Source organism: Pan paniscus, chromosome 2, assembly GCF_029289425.2.
Source record: "Pan paniscus chromosome 2, NHGRI_mPanPan1-v2.0_pri, whole genome shotgun sequence".
Classification (NCBI taxonomy): Eukaryota; Metazoa; Chordata; class Mammalia; order Primates; family Hominidae; genus Pan; species Pan paniscus.
The window spans coordinates 13,026,838-13,043,303 of record NC_085926.1 but is presented as its reverse complement, the minus strand read 5'-3'; the positions used below and the strand labels follow the sequence as shown (position 1 = coordinate 13,043,303).

General features: G+C 55.7%; 2 protein-coding genes across 10 annotated transcripts in view; both read left to right on the top strand.

The window, feature by feature from the left end:
* IQSEC1 (IQ motif and Sec7 domain ArfGEF 1) overlaps positions 1-16,466 on the top strand; it is a 382,440-nt gene that overhangs the window by 218,983 nt on the left and 146,991 nt on the right. For 6 of the 9 annotated variants that reach the window (XM_034955853.4, XM_034955857.3, XM_034955859.3 and 3 more), the window contains one exon: positions 13,637-13,681. The exons of the other annotated variants lie outside the window; for them this stretch is intronic. In XM_034955853.4, the coding sequence (XP_034811744.1) occupies positions 13,637-13,681 (45 nt within the window). The remainder of the gene's footprint in view (positions 1-13,636; positions 13,682-16,466) is intronic. 9 annotated transcript variants of the gene reach the window in all.
* LOC117979593 (large ribosomal subunit protein eL39-like) lies at positions 7,988-8,285 on the top strand. The gene has a single exon (XM_034955862.4). The coding sequence runs from the start codon at positions 8,029-8,031 to the stop codon at positions 8,182-8,184; it is 156 nt and encodes a 51-aa protein (XP_034811753.2). The 5' UTR covers positions 7,988-8,028; the 3' UTR covers positions 8,185-8,285.

Here is a 16,466-nt window from a genome sequence, read left to right as displayed (position 1 = left end):
GGGTAGGAACTGCACAGGGGGTTCCTGAGCAAGAGCAACTTCTCAGGGAGGGCCAGGCCACGCGTGGCCTGGGATTCTGTGGCTGGAATTAATGTCACTCTTGTATATGTTTGTTGGTTTACAGAGTGCTCACGTAGGAGGTAATGGGAAAAGACCCTGGGAACTACCCTGGAGGCAGTGCAGGGCTCGGAGCCCGTATGCAGAGGAAACTGGGGTCCATGAGGGACATAGCTCCTCTCAAGGCTCCCCCCTGGGCTGAGATGGGATTTAGACTCTGGATATCAGGCCTGGGGCCTGGGCGTAGCCCTGTGTTCCCTCTGCCGAGTCTTGGTTCTCTGGGTGCCCCTCTCAGGAGCAAGGGTGCCTGTCTTCACGGCAGCCGCCTCCTCCAAGAACTTCCGGCTGATGAGTCTCCCGGTCCTGGAGCCCTGCCGGGGGCAGGGCTGATGCTGCTGGCCAGACACACCGGCCCCCACCCTGCCCCAGCAGCTGTGGCTTTGCCTCTGTCCTGTCCTTGTTCCTTAGATGTGCCCTTGGCCCGTCATCCAGCCTTGGGCAGGTGGCCCCCTTGCAGGAAGCCCAGGTCCAGACAGCATGAGTCCAGAGAGGGAGGGGACTTTTTCCAGGGCTACCCCGCCCATCAGTGGAAAGCCAGGGCATGGAGTCAGGCCCTGAGACTGCAGGAGCTGGTCACCCCTCTTCCTACAACTGCATCTGCCTCCACTGACTTCAAACCCGGATCCAGCCGTAAGGTCCCGGGCCCCACCGCAGGAGCCTGTTCACTGTAGGACTCAGCCATTTCCTGCCCTCTTCAGCCTTCCTACTCCCACCCTCACTCCCTTCCTTTCAGCCACATCTGCCTCCTCTTTGCATCCCAACATGCACAGACCATTTCCACCTCCCCGCCTTACTCTCCCATGGTGCTGACTGGCCACAAAGATGACCCTTACCTGCTATGTGACTGCAGACAACCCCTTTACCTCTCTGAGCCCCAGCTTGTTCCTCTGCGAGGTGGGAGAGACAACAACCCCTGCCCCCAAGGATGTTTGGAAGGACAGAGGTCATATACCGGGCACACAGTGGCACTCAGCACATCGTGGTGGCACTCAGCACAGTCGTTCCCGCTGCCTGGATGCCATCCCCAAGCCGGCGCCTCATCCCTTTTGAGGCCAGTGCTGAGCACGTCACCAATCCAGCATGTAGCACCCCACAGCAACCCTGAGCGTACCCAATCCTCTCATCAGACTGTGGCCTCTGAGGGCAGGCCATACCTGTCGAGTTCACCGCTGCTCCAAAGTCATCCCTGGACCAACAGAGTGACCAGAGACCCACACTGTCTCCTTTAGCCTGAAGTCTGTTGTTTCTCTTTTCCTTCCCTCCTTCCTTCTTTCATTTTTTAGAGACAGGGTCTTGCTCTGTCACCCAGGCTGGAGTGTAGTGGCCCAATCTCAGCTCACCGGAGCCTTGAACTCCTGGGCTCGGGTGATCCTCCCACTTCAGCCTCCCAAGTAGTTGGACTACAGGCACCCACCACCACACTGGCTAATTTTTTTTATTTTTTTGTAGAGACTGGATTTTGCCATGTTGTCCGGGCTGGTCTTGAACTCCTAGGGTTCCTCCTACCTCAGCCTCCTGAAGTGCTGGGATTCCAGGCATGAGCCCCCATGCTGCCTCTCTCACATCACCCAGAGGGCACCCTGTGCCAGGCCTGTGCTGTGTGGTCAGGGGGTGATAGGAAAAGCCGGAGGTGGTCTGATGGGGAGGCCGAGGCAGCTGCTGGAGCAGAGGTGCCCAGGGTGCCCACAGAGACTCAGCCCAAGACTGGGAGGGAACAGGGGAGAACAGGGCATCAAGGGCATAGTAGACCATGGTGCCCAGGGGTCTGGCCTGGGGGTCTGATGGGTGGCAGTGCCATTGCCGAGATGGGCCCCTGGGGTGGGGCCTGCTGGTGTAAGGAGAGCCCTATGGGACACCCAGGGAGGAGCCTGGGAGCATTGAGCTCCTTGTGTCTGGAGGTCGGGGGTGGAAGGAGGTCAGACTCAGGACAGTGACCTTGGTGTCACCAAAGGGTGGAGGGAGCCCAGGAAGAGATGGCTACCGCAGGAGAGGCTGTGTCACAGGCTGGCACCATCCCCACTCTCATGCCCTGGTGAGGGCACTACCCCCCCATCCACCTCCTGCACCCAGAGCTCAGCCCACCCACCTGGCTGAGGGCAGCGCTGTCCGCCGCTGGCCAAAGCTACCAGGCACCCCGTGGGCCAAGGGCACCCAAGGCCTGCCGCCCTGCTGCAGCTCTCTGCCAGGAAAATGCTCTGTGTCCCAAGTGGAGACAGATGCATGGGGAACACTGTGTGTCGTGACAGCATCTTGCGCCCCTAAAATAGAAGCCCCCACACTCAGACCGAGCTTTCCAGCTCCTTCCTCTCATGCATGGCGAGGGATGGGAGGCAGGTTGGGCTCTCTGTTTATCCAGAAACCAACACACCCTTGTACCCACAGGCTGGGGGTGGGTTCTCCTTCCAGGGCCCCACTAAGGCTTCAGGTCCCCTGCAGCTGCCCTCCAGGTCCTCCCCTGGATGGTGCTGACTGGCCACAAAGACAGCCCTCACCTGCTGTGTGACTTCAGACAACCCCTTTACCTCTCTGAACCCCAGCTTGCTCCTGTGCGAGGTGGGAAAGATAACAACCCCTGCCCCCAAGGATGTTTGGAAGGACAGAGGTCATATACCAGGCACACAGTGGCACTCAGCACATCGTGGCCCTAGCCTTTATTGGCCTCTCCTAACCTTCATGCCCCTGTGGGGTTTGTGTGGAAGTGCCTAGCCCAGTGTCTGGCCCACAGGGGTTTGAAAATTATTTTTTCTTTTTTCTTTTTTTTGAGACAGAGTCTCCCTCTGTCGCCCAGGCTGGAGTGCAGTGGCGCCATCTCGGCTCACTGCAACCTCCGCCCACCAGGTTCAAGCAATTCTCATACCTCAGCCTCCTGAGTCGCTGGGATTACAGGCACCTGCCACCACGCCCGGCTGTTTTTTGTATTTTTAGTTGAGACAGGGTTTCACCATGTTGGCCAGGCTGGTCTTGAACTCCTGACCTCAATTGATCTGCCTGCCTTGGCCTCCCAAAGTATGGGGATTATAGGCGTGAGCCACTGTGCCAGGCCTGAAAATGTTTTTTCTTAATGAGAAGGATATGTGAGTTAAGCCTGAGCTGTTTTGTCACCTGCTGTCTGGGTTCCTGGCCCTCAGCTGCAGGGAGCCTGGGGGCAGATTTTCCTTTCATGTGGTTGCTGAGTGCAGGCATGGGGTGGGGGAGTGGGTAAGGAGAGCCCTAAAACAGCAGGGAGTTTTCCAGACTCAGGCGGGCTGAGCTCCTGGGCAGGGCAGTTTGGCAGGATGGAGGAGCATTGGAGGCCAGCTCTGGGACAATCATCTCACTGTGCCTAGTGGTAGGGCCCCCAGGCTGGCAGGCGGGGTGTCTGGGGCCCCATCCTAGCCTAATCCTTGCTCATTGTGTGACCCTGTGCCAGGTGCTTCTCCTGTCTGTGCTCGGCCACCTAAGATCAGGGCTGGGGACAGTGGGGTGTTCCCCGCCACTCACTGGAAGAGCCCGTGTGCATGTGCCTGCTTGCACGTGTTGTGCATGTAGTGTCTGCATGTGTATGGTGCTAAGGGTGTGTCTTGTGTGTGTGCTTGTCTGGCCGTGTGAGGGCAGCATGGTTCTGAGGGTGTGTTGTGGGTTGAGGGGCTGTCCTGTAGACCCTCCATTGGGCATGGAAAAGTCTACAGGGCCAAGATTGGCCTGGGGCCTCCACTGCACCCAGCAGGTATACGCTGTGTCCCCCACCACTGTTTTAGGTCAGGGGCTCAGGTCTGGGAGGGCAGCTGTGAAGCAGAGGCCACCTCCATCCCCTGGCTGTGTCTTCAGTCCACACGGGGAGCTGTGCCTGAGACCGAATGGCCAGAGAGTGAGTTCAAGAGTGTGGTGCTTGGGGAAGGCAGGAGCACATTGCAGTCAGGATAAGGCCTCTGTGTAAGGAACTAGAGACCAGGGGAATGTGTATGCATTGCAGGCACATAGATACCGCCCGTCTCTGTGTGCATATGTGTCCGCTTATGTTCACATAAAGAAATCCTATAAGGGGGCCCAAAAGATGGGGCTCTGTGTAAGGAATAAGAGACCAGGGGAACATGTATGCGTTACAGGTATGCATTGTGTGCCTGGGAGCCTGGTGGATATGGAACATTTAGGAGGGAGACCTTCTGCTCGACAACTTCTGTATTTTAGTTTTGAACCATGAGTATACATTAGCGATTTTAAAATGAAATTTTAAAAATATGTAAGTTGCTAGGTGAATTGGGTTGCTTTCTGAATATCCTAAGGACCGCCAGTGGAAGGACACCCTCAGGGAAAACTCGCCTCAGCAAATCCTCCATCCTGAGGTTGGGAGGGCCCAGAATGTTCTTCCTGGTTGGAGATCAGCCGCCTGAGCTGACTATGGGTGGTGCGGGACGTTACAGCAGGGAGCAGGGGACAGAGCCCACAGGCTCAGGTCAGGAGCTGAGTGGATACGTGTATCTGCTGAGGAGGCCTGGGGAGGTCTCCACCTTTCTGAGCCTCAGTTTCCTCATATGTAAAATGGGAATAAGAAACCTAAGCTTCCCAGGCCGGCTTGAGGATTAAATGAGATCCTGTCAGCACCTGAAGGGTCTGACATCTGAAGGAGGGGAGGCTGAAAACCCAGGAAGGACCCCCCAGAAAGGCCAGGTGGACTCTAGAGGGTTTGCTGGAAGCTGTATTTGCCCTGTAGATGGGGTGGTGCCAGATGGTTCTTTCAGGGCCAGGACATGAGGTTGGGAGGGCTGAACTCCAAGGATCGCAGGTACACCCCTCCCCCAAGCCTGTACTGGACTAAGGCTTCTCTCTACTTCTTGCCTATCAGTGAATTGGGCCTAGAATGAACAGGACTTGGCAGCAGTCCTGGACTCAGGACCACAGGACACTGACACACAGGCTTGGTCAGGCTCCGGGCCACATGGTGAGGCCTTGGTCCCACCCAGGCAAGCCCAGGAGAAGTTGGACATGGCCTGACCCGAGACACTCATGACTCGTGCTGCTGTCTTAAGAAGAGAGTCCTTGGTGGAGCCTTTGGGGGTCACAGAAGAAGCTGGAATGGTGGTGGGGGGGACATCTCGGTGGTGCTACTTGGCAGGTGTGGTGGGCCAGGTAGGCCTCTCTATGCAAGCCAGGCCTTCGCTCCTGCAGTAGATGCCTGGCCTGCCCCACCCCGGGCCTGGACCCTGCACCCCAGGGCCCCTCCGCCAGGATGTTCCGAGGTCACTCTGCAAGTTTTGTCCTTGCTGGCCCCTTGCACAGCATGTACTCCCTCTGTGACCTTGGCCCAGTCATCGCCTCTTCCTTGAGGCAGCTCTGGACTGGGTTAGTGGGGGCAGCCCCCTGCTTCGCCACTCTATCCATCCACTATCTCCTGGTATTACTTTCTGGATCCCTTGAGGTTACCTTGTTTGTGTATTTTGCCTGTGCCCCTGCTCTACACGGGTGGTGAAGGCATCTGTCTGATTCACTCTTTGAGTTATGCCTCTGATCATGGCTAGGTGCCTCCGTTTTCACATCTGTAAAGTGGGGAGGAGAATATCTCCTGTCACAGGGTGGTTGAGCGTGAAATGAATTAGTGCTAAGCTCTTAGACCTGGAATTGGGGGCTGCATGGAGACTAGATTGGATGAAGCATCATTTCAAAGTGGCCTGAGACTCCCCCTACCAGAGTTAATAACAGCTTCTCTAGACCAACTCCTCATGACACTGATGGGGAAACTGAGGCCCAGACAAGTCTCACCCCAGGGCTTCCGCCTCGCTACCCTGGGCTCTCTGTCCAGGAAGACCTCACTGAGACCCCCATCTGCCCCCAGAGGAGGGAGTGTTCCAGATACAGGCGGGCTGAGCTCCTGGGCAGGGCAGTTTGGCAGGATGGAGGGGTGTGCAGGCCAACCCCGGGACAATCGCCGCACTGTGCCCAGTGGTGGGGCCCCAAGCCCGCAGGCAGGGCGGTCTGTGGCCCAGAGCCAGGACAGGAAGGCCGGCGGTGGGTGGACAGGAGCCTTCTGTGGCCTTCTCAGGGCTTGGGAGGCCTGGGCAGGACAGGCGGGCGTCAGCCAGTGTAGCAGCCCCTCAGGCCAGTTTATGAGGCGCCTCCAGCCATCAGCTTCTGGGAGCCTCGCTGTAACCTCTGATCAGCCCTGTTTTACAAATGAGGAAACTGAGGCTCAGGCGGGGTCATGTGGCTTCTGAGGCCCAACAGGGTCCGTCTGACCCGAGTGCCCTGCCGTGGCTCCTGGGGTCCCACCGTGTGACACTGGCAAACAGCCTCCCCCCTCGGGGATCATGGAATGAGACCGCAAGGTGACACGGTGGCTTTCCTGGGCTCAAGTCCAGAGGCCACCTCTTCACTTCTCTGTGCCTCAGCCTCAGGAGGCCCAGGGAGGAGGGCTGACTGCATCCCGTCCCTGAGCTCAAGGGGCACAGTAAGCCTGGGGGACCTGGCATCGCTGTTAGGCTCCCTTCTTGCTGGCAACGTGACGGGGTGGAGGGAGGCCAGGAATGCAGACCCAGCGTGCTCTCGTTCACTTCATCTGTGACACAGCTCATAGCTCGGCTGTGGACACCAATGGCTGACACGTAAACTGCAGGGCCAGGGCCTGGCGTGTGGGGGACAGGGTAGAAGGGTGCCCACTGCTTCCTCCCTTGCCCTCGCTTCTGCCCCAAACAGAGAAACTTCTGGAGCCCTAAGAATGGTCCAACACTCACAGTCAACTGCTGGTAGGAGTGTGTTGTTGGTCCCATCTCTGGGTGGACATCCGGGTGTACCCATAGCCCAAAAAACATCCCTCCTGTGCCCCAGCCATGCCAGGAATTGGTCCTAAAGGAGAGACTGTGGCTGTGCACAGAAACCCTATTGAAGCCACTGCCTTGTTTACCAGGGCCAACGCGAGAGACAGCCAAGCTCAACACCCACCGTGGGCAGGGGAACGCCTGCCAGGCTCCACCAGCTTTCCATGGGGCGAGGGGAGGAATGCTTCCAGACCCAGAAACACACTCGAGAGACGGTGCAAAGTGGAGGAAAGTGTTTCGCAGAGTGGAGCGTATTTTTGTGTAACTAAAACACATCTACACCCAGGCACAGGCACAGCCAGAAAATCTCCTCAAATATTAACACTGGGGTATCCCCAGGGAGTTGGAATGGTGGATAATTTTATTTTCCTTGTTGTGTTTCACTGTTATTTTCTAAAGTTAGTACAGTGAATATATGTGACTTATTTAATAAGAGGGACGGGGACAGTGGAACAGAGAGGTCTGTGGCCTCCCCACCCCTTTGGAAACTGAGGCAAATTACTCACACAACCCCTTCCAGGGTCTGTAGCAGTCTGAGGCGTCCCTGCCTCAGGCCCCTCCTGGGTCATGCCCTCACCCCAAACCACAGACCCAGCCCACTCGCTGGTAGGAGTGTGTTGCCGCTGGTGAGCCTAGTCATGGCAGCTGCTGGGGCTGTGAGCCGACTCCCAGAGTCTCCCTTCTCCCCGTGGTCCCTGCCTTCCTTCCCTTTTCCTCCCATTCCGTCTCAGGAACACACAAGGTCATCGTCTGGCTGAGACAGCTCAGAGCTGCCTTTGGCCACCTGGACCCCGCCCTGAGGCCTGGATCCAGGTGTTCCTTCCAGAAAGCACAGGGTGTTCTGGAATAATTCTTACAGCAGCGAATGGGTTCTTTTAAAACGGACAGAACTGTCTAAGCTTGGGAGGCTCGAGGGGATTCACTGGTTCTGCATTAGGTCTGGGAGCTTCTGAAGCAGAAGGTACACATAGATGCTCCAGCAAGGATGACGTGCAGGTGGCAGAGAAGCTCATGGAAGGATGGGTCGCAGCATCCCCAACAGGGAAACAAGGTTAAAACCACAGCCAGTCCCCTCTCTTCCTTTCTCCATCATCGTGGTGTGTGCTTGAGTCCGCTTCTCGCCATGTCTTCTCACAAGACTTTCAGGAGTAAGCGATTCCTGGCCAAGAAAATAAAGCAAAATCGTCCCATTCCCCCGTGGATTCGGATGAAAACTGGTAATAAAATCAGGCACAACTCCAAAAGGAGACATTGGAGAAGAACCAAGCTGGGTCTATAAAGAATTGCACATGAGATGGCACACATATTGATGCTGTCTCAAGGTCACAATCATGTTGCCATATCAAGCTGAAAATGTCACCACTATCTGGAGAGTTGGACATGTTTTATTGGGAATACATTTTTCTCTCTGAATATGTTATGAGCGCGTTGGTTGGCTGGGTTCAGTAATAAATATGTGAGACCTTTCATTTAAAAAAAAAAACAGACATGGCACCACGTACGTCTGTCTGAATGGCTAACATAGAAAGGGACAACGTGAAATGCCAGGAGGGCTGTGGGGAAACTGGATCACTCACCCGTTGCCGGTGGGAGTGTGAGATGGTACAGCCACGCTGAAAAACAGTTTGGCAGTTTCTTTTAAAACTCATCATACACACACCATACGACCTACCAGCTGGGCTCTTGGGCATTTCTTCCAGAGAATGAAGACTGGCGTCTACACAAACACCGGTCCAAGAACACTTGCGGCAGTCCTAGTCATAACAGCCCCCAAACTGGAAACTGCCCAGATGCCCTCAGCGGATGAATGGTTAAATACACTGTCCCAGCCACGCCGGGGAGCACTGCTCAGCAGAGAGGCAGAGCGGACCCTCCACACCCAAGAGTGGCTGAATGCAGAGGGCATGGGGCTGAGTGCAGAAAGCCGGTCTTAAAAAGTGGCACCCTGGATGATTCCATTTGTGTGGCACTTGAGAGATGAAAATATGATGGGGATGGAGAAGAGATAGGCAGTTGCCAGGGATAAGGGCTGGTGGGAAGAGGTGAGGGGGCTACAGAGGGTGCCCGGAGAGCCTGGTGAGGAGACGGTCCTGTGCTGTATCATCATGCTGGCCACACACAGCTGGGTGAGAGGGAATCATGTGGACACACAGGCGTGTGTAACTGGTGAAGTCCCCATAGGCCCAGTGGGCTGTGGCTTTCCTAGCATTGATGGTGTACTGCAGGTGTGCAAGATATTATCTCTGGGAAAGGCTAGGGGAAGGGCACACAGGATCTTGTACCTTTTGTTTGGAACTTTCTGTACATCTATGGTTATTTCAAAATAAACGGTTTTTTTTTTTTTTAAGCCCTAGGCGCAGGAACTTGGTCTGCATTAGGGCCCAAGCGTCCATATTTCTTAAAAGCACCCCAGGGTGTTTACCCTACAGCCAGGATAGAAACACTGACCACTTCCTCATTTAGCAGAGGGAAACTGAGGCAGGGAGGGAGGTTTCCAAGACCACGCAAGTGCTGTGCAAGAAAGGGGATTACCACCAGTTCCAGCTGAGCCTGAGGCCTGGGCTTCTGTTGCTCCAGGCTGGTGCTGGAGACTGAATGTGAGGCAGACGGTTTGGTTTTTGTCTTCGTGTAAATTGATACTGAATTATTATATATGTACAGAAAAGTGCACAATTCATCAGCGTATGGCTTGTAGAATTGCCACAAACTGAACACACTCATGTAACCAGCACCTGACCTCAGAACAGACCCCACCCCAAGATCCCTGCCCCTGCCCCTGCCAGTCACAGTCACAGCCCATTCCCCGGGGCTGCTCTCCTGACTTTGTGCAGCACAGAGCCAGCACTTTTTCCTGCTCTTGAACTTTGCTTCAATGGTCGGGTGCTGTTTAGAAGCAGTGCCAGGGTGTACGCCTGGGGCAACCAGTTGGTTCTGAAAAGGAAAACGAAGCAGCCTCCCCAGGAGGCTGTGAAGTGGGACTGGGGACAGAGGAGGAGGGGCCTCACTCAGCATGGCTGGAATGGGCTGCTTGTCTCTGAGCCAGAGGTGAAGGATGGAGGAGGGGCTGGAGCCCTGCCTAGCTGACTGGTAGCTCTGTGTCCATGAGCCTGGACCAGGGTCCTCCAAAGATCCTGGGGGTGAAGCAGGGGAAGCGATGCAGCTCTAGCAGGTGGACAGAACTCTGGACTTGGGGCTGGCAAACCTTCAGGGAAACTGGGTGCCACTGAGCTCGTTGCTGCACCTCCCTGAGCCCCAGTGCCCTCATACATAAAATGAGACTCATATATTCATATATATAACAAATATCTATTAATATAGAGTTAATGTGTTAAAAAATATGTGTGCATGTTAACATAACATATTTTATTTGTATGTTGTTGGTATCACACATTAATATATGTAATATAATACAATATAAGGTATATTGAATATCATACAAATCTTTTGAGTCCTGTCTTAGTCAGAGCTAGCTTTTATGGAATGCCGACTCTGTTCTTGGCACTGTTTTAAGCCTTTTAAATGTATTAACCTGTTTAATCTTCCCAAAACATTACAGATGAAAAAGCTAAAATGGGTCACAGAGAGGTTAGTTAACTTGCCCAAGGGCACTCAGCTAGTAGGTGGCACAGCTGGGATTTGAACCCTGGCCCTCTTGGCTCTAGAACTCATGTGTTAACCTTTAAGCTCTTACGTCTCAACATACACTAGTCTATGTAATGATAATAATGATGTATCTCAAATATGCATGCAATGGCGTTTTCTGGTTTGCAAAGCCCTTTTACTTTATGGGCACTGTCTCATTTCTCAACAGCTCTGGGAGGTGGGCGCTGTTATTGCTATCGCCGGGGCACACACCAGTTGGGGTTGGTTCCAAATTCGTGACTGCTGGGCTGAGGGTTCTCTCTGGGGACCCTGTGCACCCTCACTCTGGGCCTTTTTTGCTGGGGCCTGTTCCTGGCCTGTGCACTGCTGTGCTGAGTGATGAAAAAGGACGGCAGGGAGAACAAGGCCTCAGTCTTGGCTGGACAAGGCTGCAGACAACTTGGACCCAACAAGGCAGTTGACAGAGGGAGGGTCTCCATTCAGAGCCAGTCCTAGCTATACTGTCTTGGAGGGATGGGGCACCGAGGCAGCTGGTGGGAGGAACTGCTGAGTGTTCCAGGCCACAGAGGATTTCTGGGGCGGGGGGTGGGGGTGCAGGTACACAGGTGGGGAGAAGTGGAGAGGGCAGGCAGGGGCCACTGCCTGCTGTGGGGTTCAGCACTGGGCCACAGCAGGCCTGCAAGGGCACATTGCATCCACCTGACAGTTTCCCGTCTTCACATGCAGACTTCAGCGACCGTACTGTCTGGTTGGAGAGAGAGTATTGCACACAGCTCAATTCCTTGGACCCATGTACCACAGCATGTAGGGTGTGACCGTACCTCTGTTGCATAGCTCAATGAGTTAATACCTGTGAAGTGTTAACACTCCTGCCACTTAGAAACTGCTCAAAAAATATTTGCTATTATTAGGGAAGTGAGAGAGAGGAGAAGAAAGAAAGGGAAGGAGGGAAACAGGAAAGGAAGAAGGAAGAAAGGAGTCCGCTGAGGGAGGGTGCAAGGTAGACAGAGAAAGGGGTTGACATTTGAGCAGGGTTTTGAAGGGCAATTAGGAGTTTGCGTCTGGATAAGGAGGCAGGGAATGGAATGGTGTTCCATGTGTGGGGTCTCCGTGAGCCATACCTTCAGCCTCTGTGAAGTGGGAGCATGATTCCATGAACCTCATAAGGTTAATGCAAGGGTCGGATGAAGAAGTGTGTGGGAAGAACACAGCCTGAGGTGGGCTCCCTGCAGTAGGTGAAGATATTGCTATGTTTATCTTGATGTGGCCAGAGTGAGATCAGAGCTGGGGAGTTGAATCTCTACAGCTGTGGCAGGGCAGCCCTGGGCCTGGGAACAGTGGGCTCTGCCTGTGGGGCCCAGGAACCTGGCACCATTTTGCAGTATCTTCGTCGCATCATATTGGTATCATCTCATGTGGCTCGTGTGCAGCTGAGCGGCCAGGCTGGGGGATGGAGGGCTGGGTCCTCTCGTCCAGATCCAGGACTCCCTGAAGGCCAAAATTCCTCACCATACCCAGTGTGGGTTCTGGCACTGGAAGGCAGGGAAGGCCTGCTTGCCACCCCGCTAGCTCTCCCTCCTATAAAACCTGTTGCCCATCCCAGATTGGGCACAGGACTGTGACCAGTCCAGGAAGTGAGCTCACAGCGTCTTGGCACCACCCCTCATGTCTTCTTTTCTTCATGAGCTTTGGCAAGGCATGGCTGCCACACAGGTAGAGCTGCTGAGCCCACAGAGTGTGGCCCTGGGTGGGTTCTGGCTCAAGGGGAGAGGGGTGCCACCTGGGGCCTCTTCTGCTGGGGCTGGAGAAGAAGGAGGCATTGTGCTGTGGACGGGAGTCCCTAAGGGATGGCGTGTGGAGCAGGGCCTGGCATTGGGGATTCGAATCTGCTGAACATAGGATCTACCAGCGGCCACGATGGCAGCTAGACAGGAAGTAGCGGAATCACAGGCCAGCATGGGACACGGGAAGGAAGGTCAGCCTCCTTCCAGGGGTGTGTCCAGCAGGGCTCTTGTATGAGAGCAAGTAGGGAAACGGAGGCTAAAGCTGGGACGACCCATGGCAGGCACCCAGCATGGGCCCAGAATGTCAAACCCCACTGTGGCCAAACATAGGCCCAGGCTTGGCCTGTGCCCTGGACTTCTAAGGCCTCAGGTGGGGAGAAGTGTGTGAGGCAGCGATGGGGGGTGTGGGTGCCCCATGCCGGAAGGCAGGTGGCATTGGAGAAGAGGGTATTCCAAGGGCATGGTCTCTAGGGATGAGTTCTGTGTCATAGCTGATGCTCCCTAGGTGGGCAGGTACAGGCAGTGTTGTGGGGATGGGGCCCCCCAGCCTCCAGGAAAGCATCACTCCACGCCCTGAAGACATAGAACGTGGGGTGTGCTGCCAGGCAGAGCAGACAAGAGACAGTCCTTTCAGATGCATTAGTTGCCCCTGTGAGAGATCTGCTTTTCCTACTCCCATTTTACACATGAGGAAACTGAGGCACAGAGAGGTGAGGGGACAGGCACCAAGTCTATGGCTAGTCATGGGTGGAGGTGGGATGTGATCCTAGTTGGGCTGGCTCCAGGCCCACACCCCATAGCACAGACCGAACTTGGTCAAAGGCAGGAGGCAGGACCCAGGCTCCTGGGCCCAGATCCAGAGCTGGACGCCGAGTCTCTGGGCAGGAAATCAGGGCTCCAGGGCCCCTGGGCTCCCGGCATGGAGGCTGGGTGGGCCCAAACCCATGGGTCTGCTGAGATTCCTGGTGCAGGGCTCTTTGGGGAAGGAGCATGGTGGCTCAGGTCAAACATACCCGAGGTTAAGTCTGGGTCCAGCCAGAGAGGACCTTTAACCCTGCCCACTGCGCTTCCTCTCCTTGAGCCTCAGTTTCCCCATCTGAACAGGGGGCAGTGGGACTTGACATTGCCATGGGGTAGAGACAAGGCAGCTTCTCAGTTGAGCCAGCAGGGGGAAAGAAAGCACATGGTTTCTTGCATGTGGGGCAGACGTTCTTCCCAGGGCTGCTCAGTTGCCCCAGGACCTGTCCTGGGACCACCTGCTGGGGCCTGAGTGGACATGGCCCCCAAGGGGTTTGCTGTGTGTGTGGGACCATAAGTAACCCTGTCTCGCTTTTGCCACCTCAGGAGCTCCCTGGACACCGGAAGCAGCCTCTCCACTGACCGCTACAGGTACTGTCTTGCCGTCCACCCCAGCCTGCCCCAGGATCTCCTTAGGTCCTCACTGCCCATCTGCACCCAGAGGCAGGCCTCCAAGAGCCCGTTGGGGGAAATTAGCTCCACCATTTGGCCCTGAAATTCCCCCAAGGGCCAGAGGTACTACTGATATGTCCCCTGAGAGCTTCTACAGCTTGGAGTGGTTTCCCCTCAAATCAAGGTCCCCCCAAAGACCAGGGCTGCAGTCGAAGTTCCGTCCCCAAAGACCAGAGCTCAGCTGAAGGCCCCTCGGAGGGTCAGGCTGCAGCTGATAGTTCTTCCGAGATCCAAGGCTGGTGGGTCTCCCAAGGACCAGCCTGCAGCCGGCAGTTCCCATGACGACCAAGGCTGCAGCCCAGGGGAGAAGCCTGTTGGTTTCTATTGGTGTGCAGCTGCGCTTGGTGGGAGCTGGGGTGTCTGAGGGTCTCTGCTTCCGTGTGCTTTGTATCTTGATGTCTTCCAAAAAGAGCATTTTCTGTTTTCACACACACACAAAAATACTGGAGACTGCGCTTAGAGGAAAGCTCCCTTGATTGGAAGCCAGCAGATCCTTGTTCCAGTCTCGTGGGCAAGAAAGACAAGTGACAGGCAGACTGTCCTGGCAGTGGAGGTGGCTTAGAGGGCTGTGTTCGGTGCATCGATGTGAATTGGGGAGGAGGGGACATCTGTGCTGCGTTGTAGAGGTGACTAGAGGTTGACTGGTTCCCTGTTTGGAGGGTGGGAGACAAGTGGTCCCGGAAGGGAGCACCCTGTATAAGGACCTGTGCAGGGTGGATGTGGCCGGGCCATGGAGAGGGAGGAGGGGAGTTGGGGGAGGTTTGGGAGGGAGCTTCGTCCTGCTAAAGAGCTTGGCTTCTGTGAGAGGGGGTTTTTGGACAAGCCCAAAAAGAGACTCACAAGGTCGTAGGCCCTGTCCCTGGAGACAGCAACCAAGGGCTGGGCCCCACGTGTCAGGGTTGCAGCAGATGCTATACAGGAAGGAGATGTCAGAGCGACCGACTCTGAAACTCTGGGCTACAGGGAGCGAGGGGGTGGCCATCTGGGCCCTGCTTCCCTGAGCCAGCTAGGGACTGGCAGCCCCGCCGCGTGCGCTCCTGGAGGACACAGCCAAGTGGTACACACGTGTACACACATGAGCGACACGCTCACGCAGTCACCTGATCCTCTGCACGGACACTCCACAGTCACACCCACATATCATCATAACAGTACTTCCTTTGCTTAGTGAAAGCTGACAGCCCTTATGGCCCAGCGAGTCAGGGCTATTGTTAGCCCACTCCACAGACGTCACCTGCTCAGGATTCGAGACTGCGGGGGCAGAGCCGGGATTTGAACATTTGGGTATCCTGGTGTGAATACTGCCCAACACCGTAGCACACTCCCTGCCCTCATACTCGTAGTTCCTCATATGCCCATTGCACAATCTCACACGCACACACGTATACACACAGACTCCAGAACATTCCCACACCCAGTTCTTCCTGTAGTCAAATGCTAGCATTGTCACTTTTGCACATGGGTGAACACACAGCCCCCATTTTGACACATATGTGCTTGCGGGCTCACACTGGTACACACACTCTCACCCCTGATGGGATGGCTCAGGGTGCCAGCAGGCGTGTGGGTTCCTGTGTCAGGGTGGCCCCAGGGAAGGAGGCTGAGGAGGCTCCTGTAGGGGCTGAGCCTGGCCTCTGCACCACCCACCCATGCCACGGGCGCCACTGCAGCTCCATCTGAATTGTCCACTCCGCCGGCCAGTCAGTCAGGTACCCTGCTCGAGGCCAGCCCAGGAAAGTTCTGGTATGCAGGGAGTATGGATGGGGCTCTTTGTTCTAGGATGTGTGGGGGCCTAGCAGGTTCCGTGCTCCTGCCCACTTGGGTCTCACTGCACAGCCCTCCATCGGATGGAGCCACACTTGACCTCAGAGCCAATGCCCCAGTGCCTCACTCCCTGGAGGACAGAGCAGGGGTCAGAGCGGAGGCCGTAGGAGCCCCTCAGCTCTGCTGTTTCCCCGCCTGCATTCAGCCACATTTCCTGAGCACCTGCGGGTGTCGGGCACTCAGGATCCCTCGTTGAGCAGTCCTGCTGCCTTCACAGAGCATCTGTGGCAGGCAGGAGCACAGGCAGCAAGCAGAAAAAGAAACTGGTTTTTAACATAACGTGTCAAGTGGTGACAAGAGCTATGGAGAAAATAAATCCAGGTGAAGGGAATAGACAGAGATGGGAGGGTGGCCAGGGAAGGCCTCTGGGCCTGGAAGCACAGGAGGGGTGAGGAGCATCCCAACAGTCTGGTGGGAACAGCGGTGCAGAGGCCCTGGGGTGGAGCATGCCTGGAGGAGTGGCCAGGAGGCAGATGCTAAGTGGGGCCTGCCCCATCCTGCCATCTTGCCTTGGCATGCGTCCTGACTCCCAACCCTCACAGCAGCCTCAGACACAGACAGGGCCAGAATCAATGTTCCCCTTTCACAGATGAGGGTACCTGAGACCTAGAGACCAGAAGAGCATTGGTGCCAGGTCCAGGACTAGGGCCCAGGGCCCCCGCTGCTACCAGAACTCTGTGCCCTTTTTGTGCAGTGGAGGCACCAGCTCTGCTGCTGGGGGCAAGCTTCTGAGAATCCCAGCCTTCGGATGTTCTGGAGGCCTGTGCACAGCCTAGGAATTCAGAAACAAAGGTCCCAGCCAGTAATTGCTGCCTTTCAAAGGCACAGCCGGCTTCCTCTGCCACAGGCGTGAGAGGGAAGCTAATGTCCTTCTCCAGGA

Coding starts and splice junctions, on each gene's coding strand:
- LOC117979593 (XM_034955862.4), top strand. CDS start 8,029: ATGTCTTCTCACAAGACTTTCAGGAGTAAGCGATTCCTGGCCAAGAAA.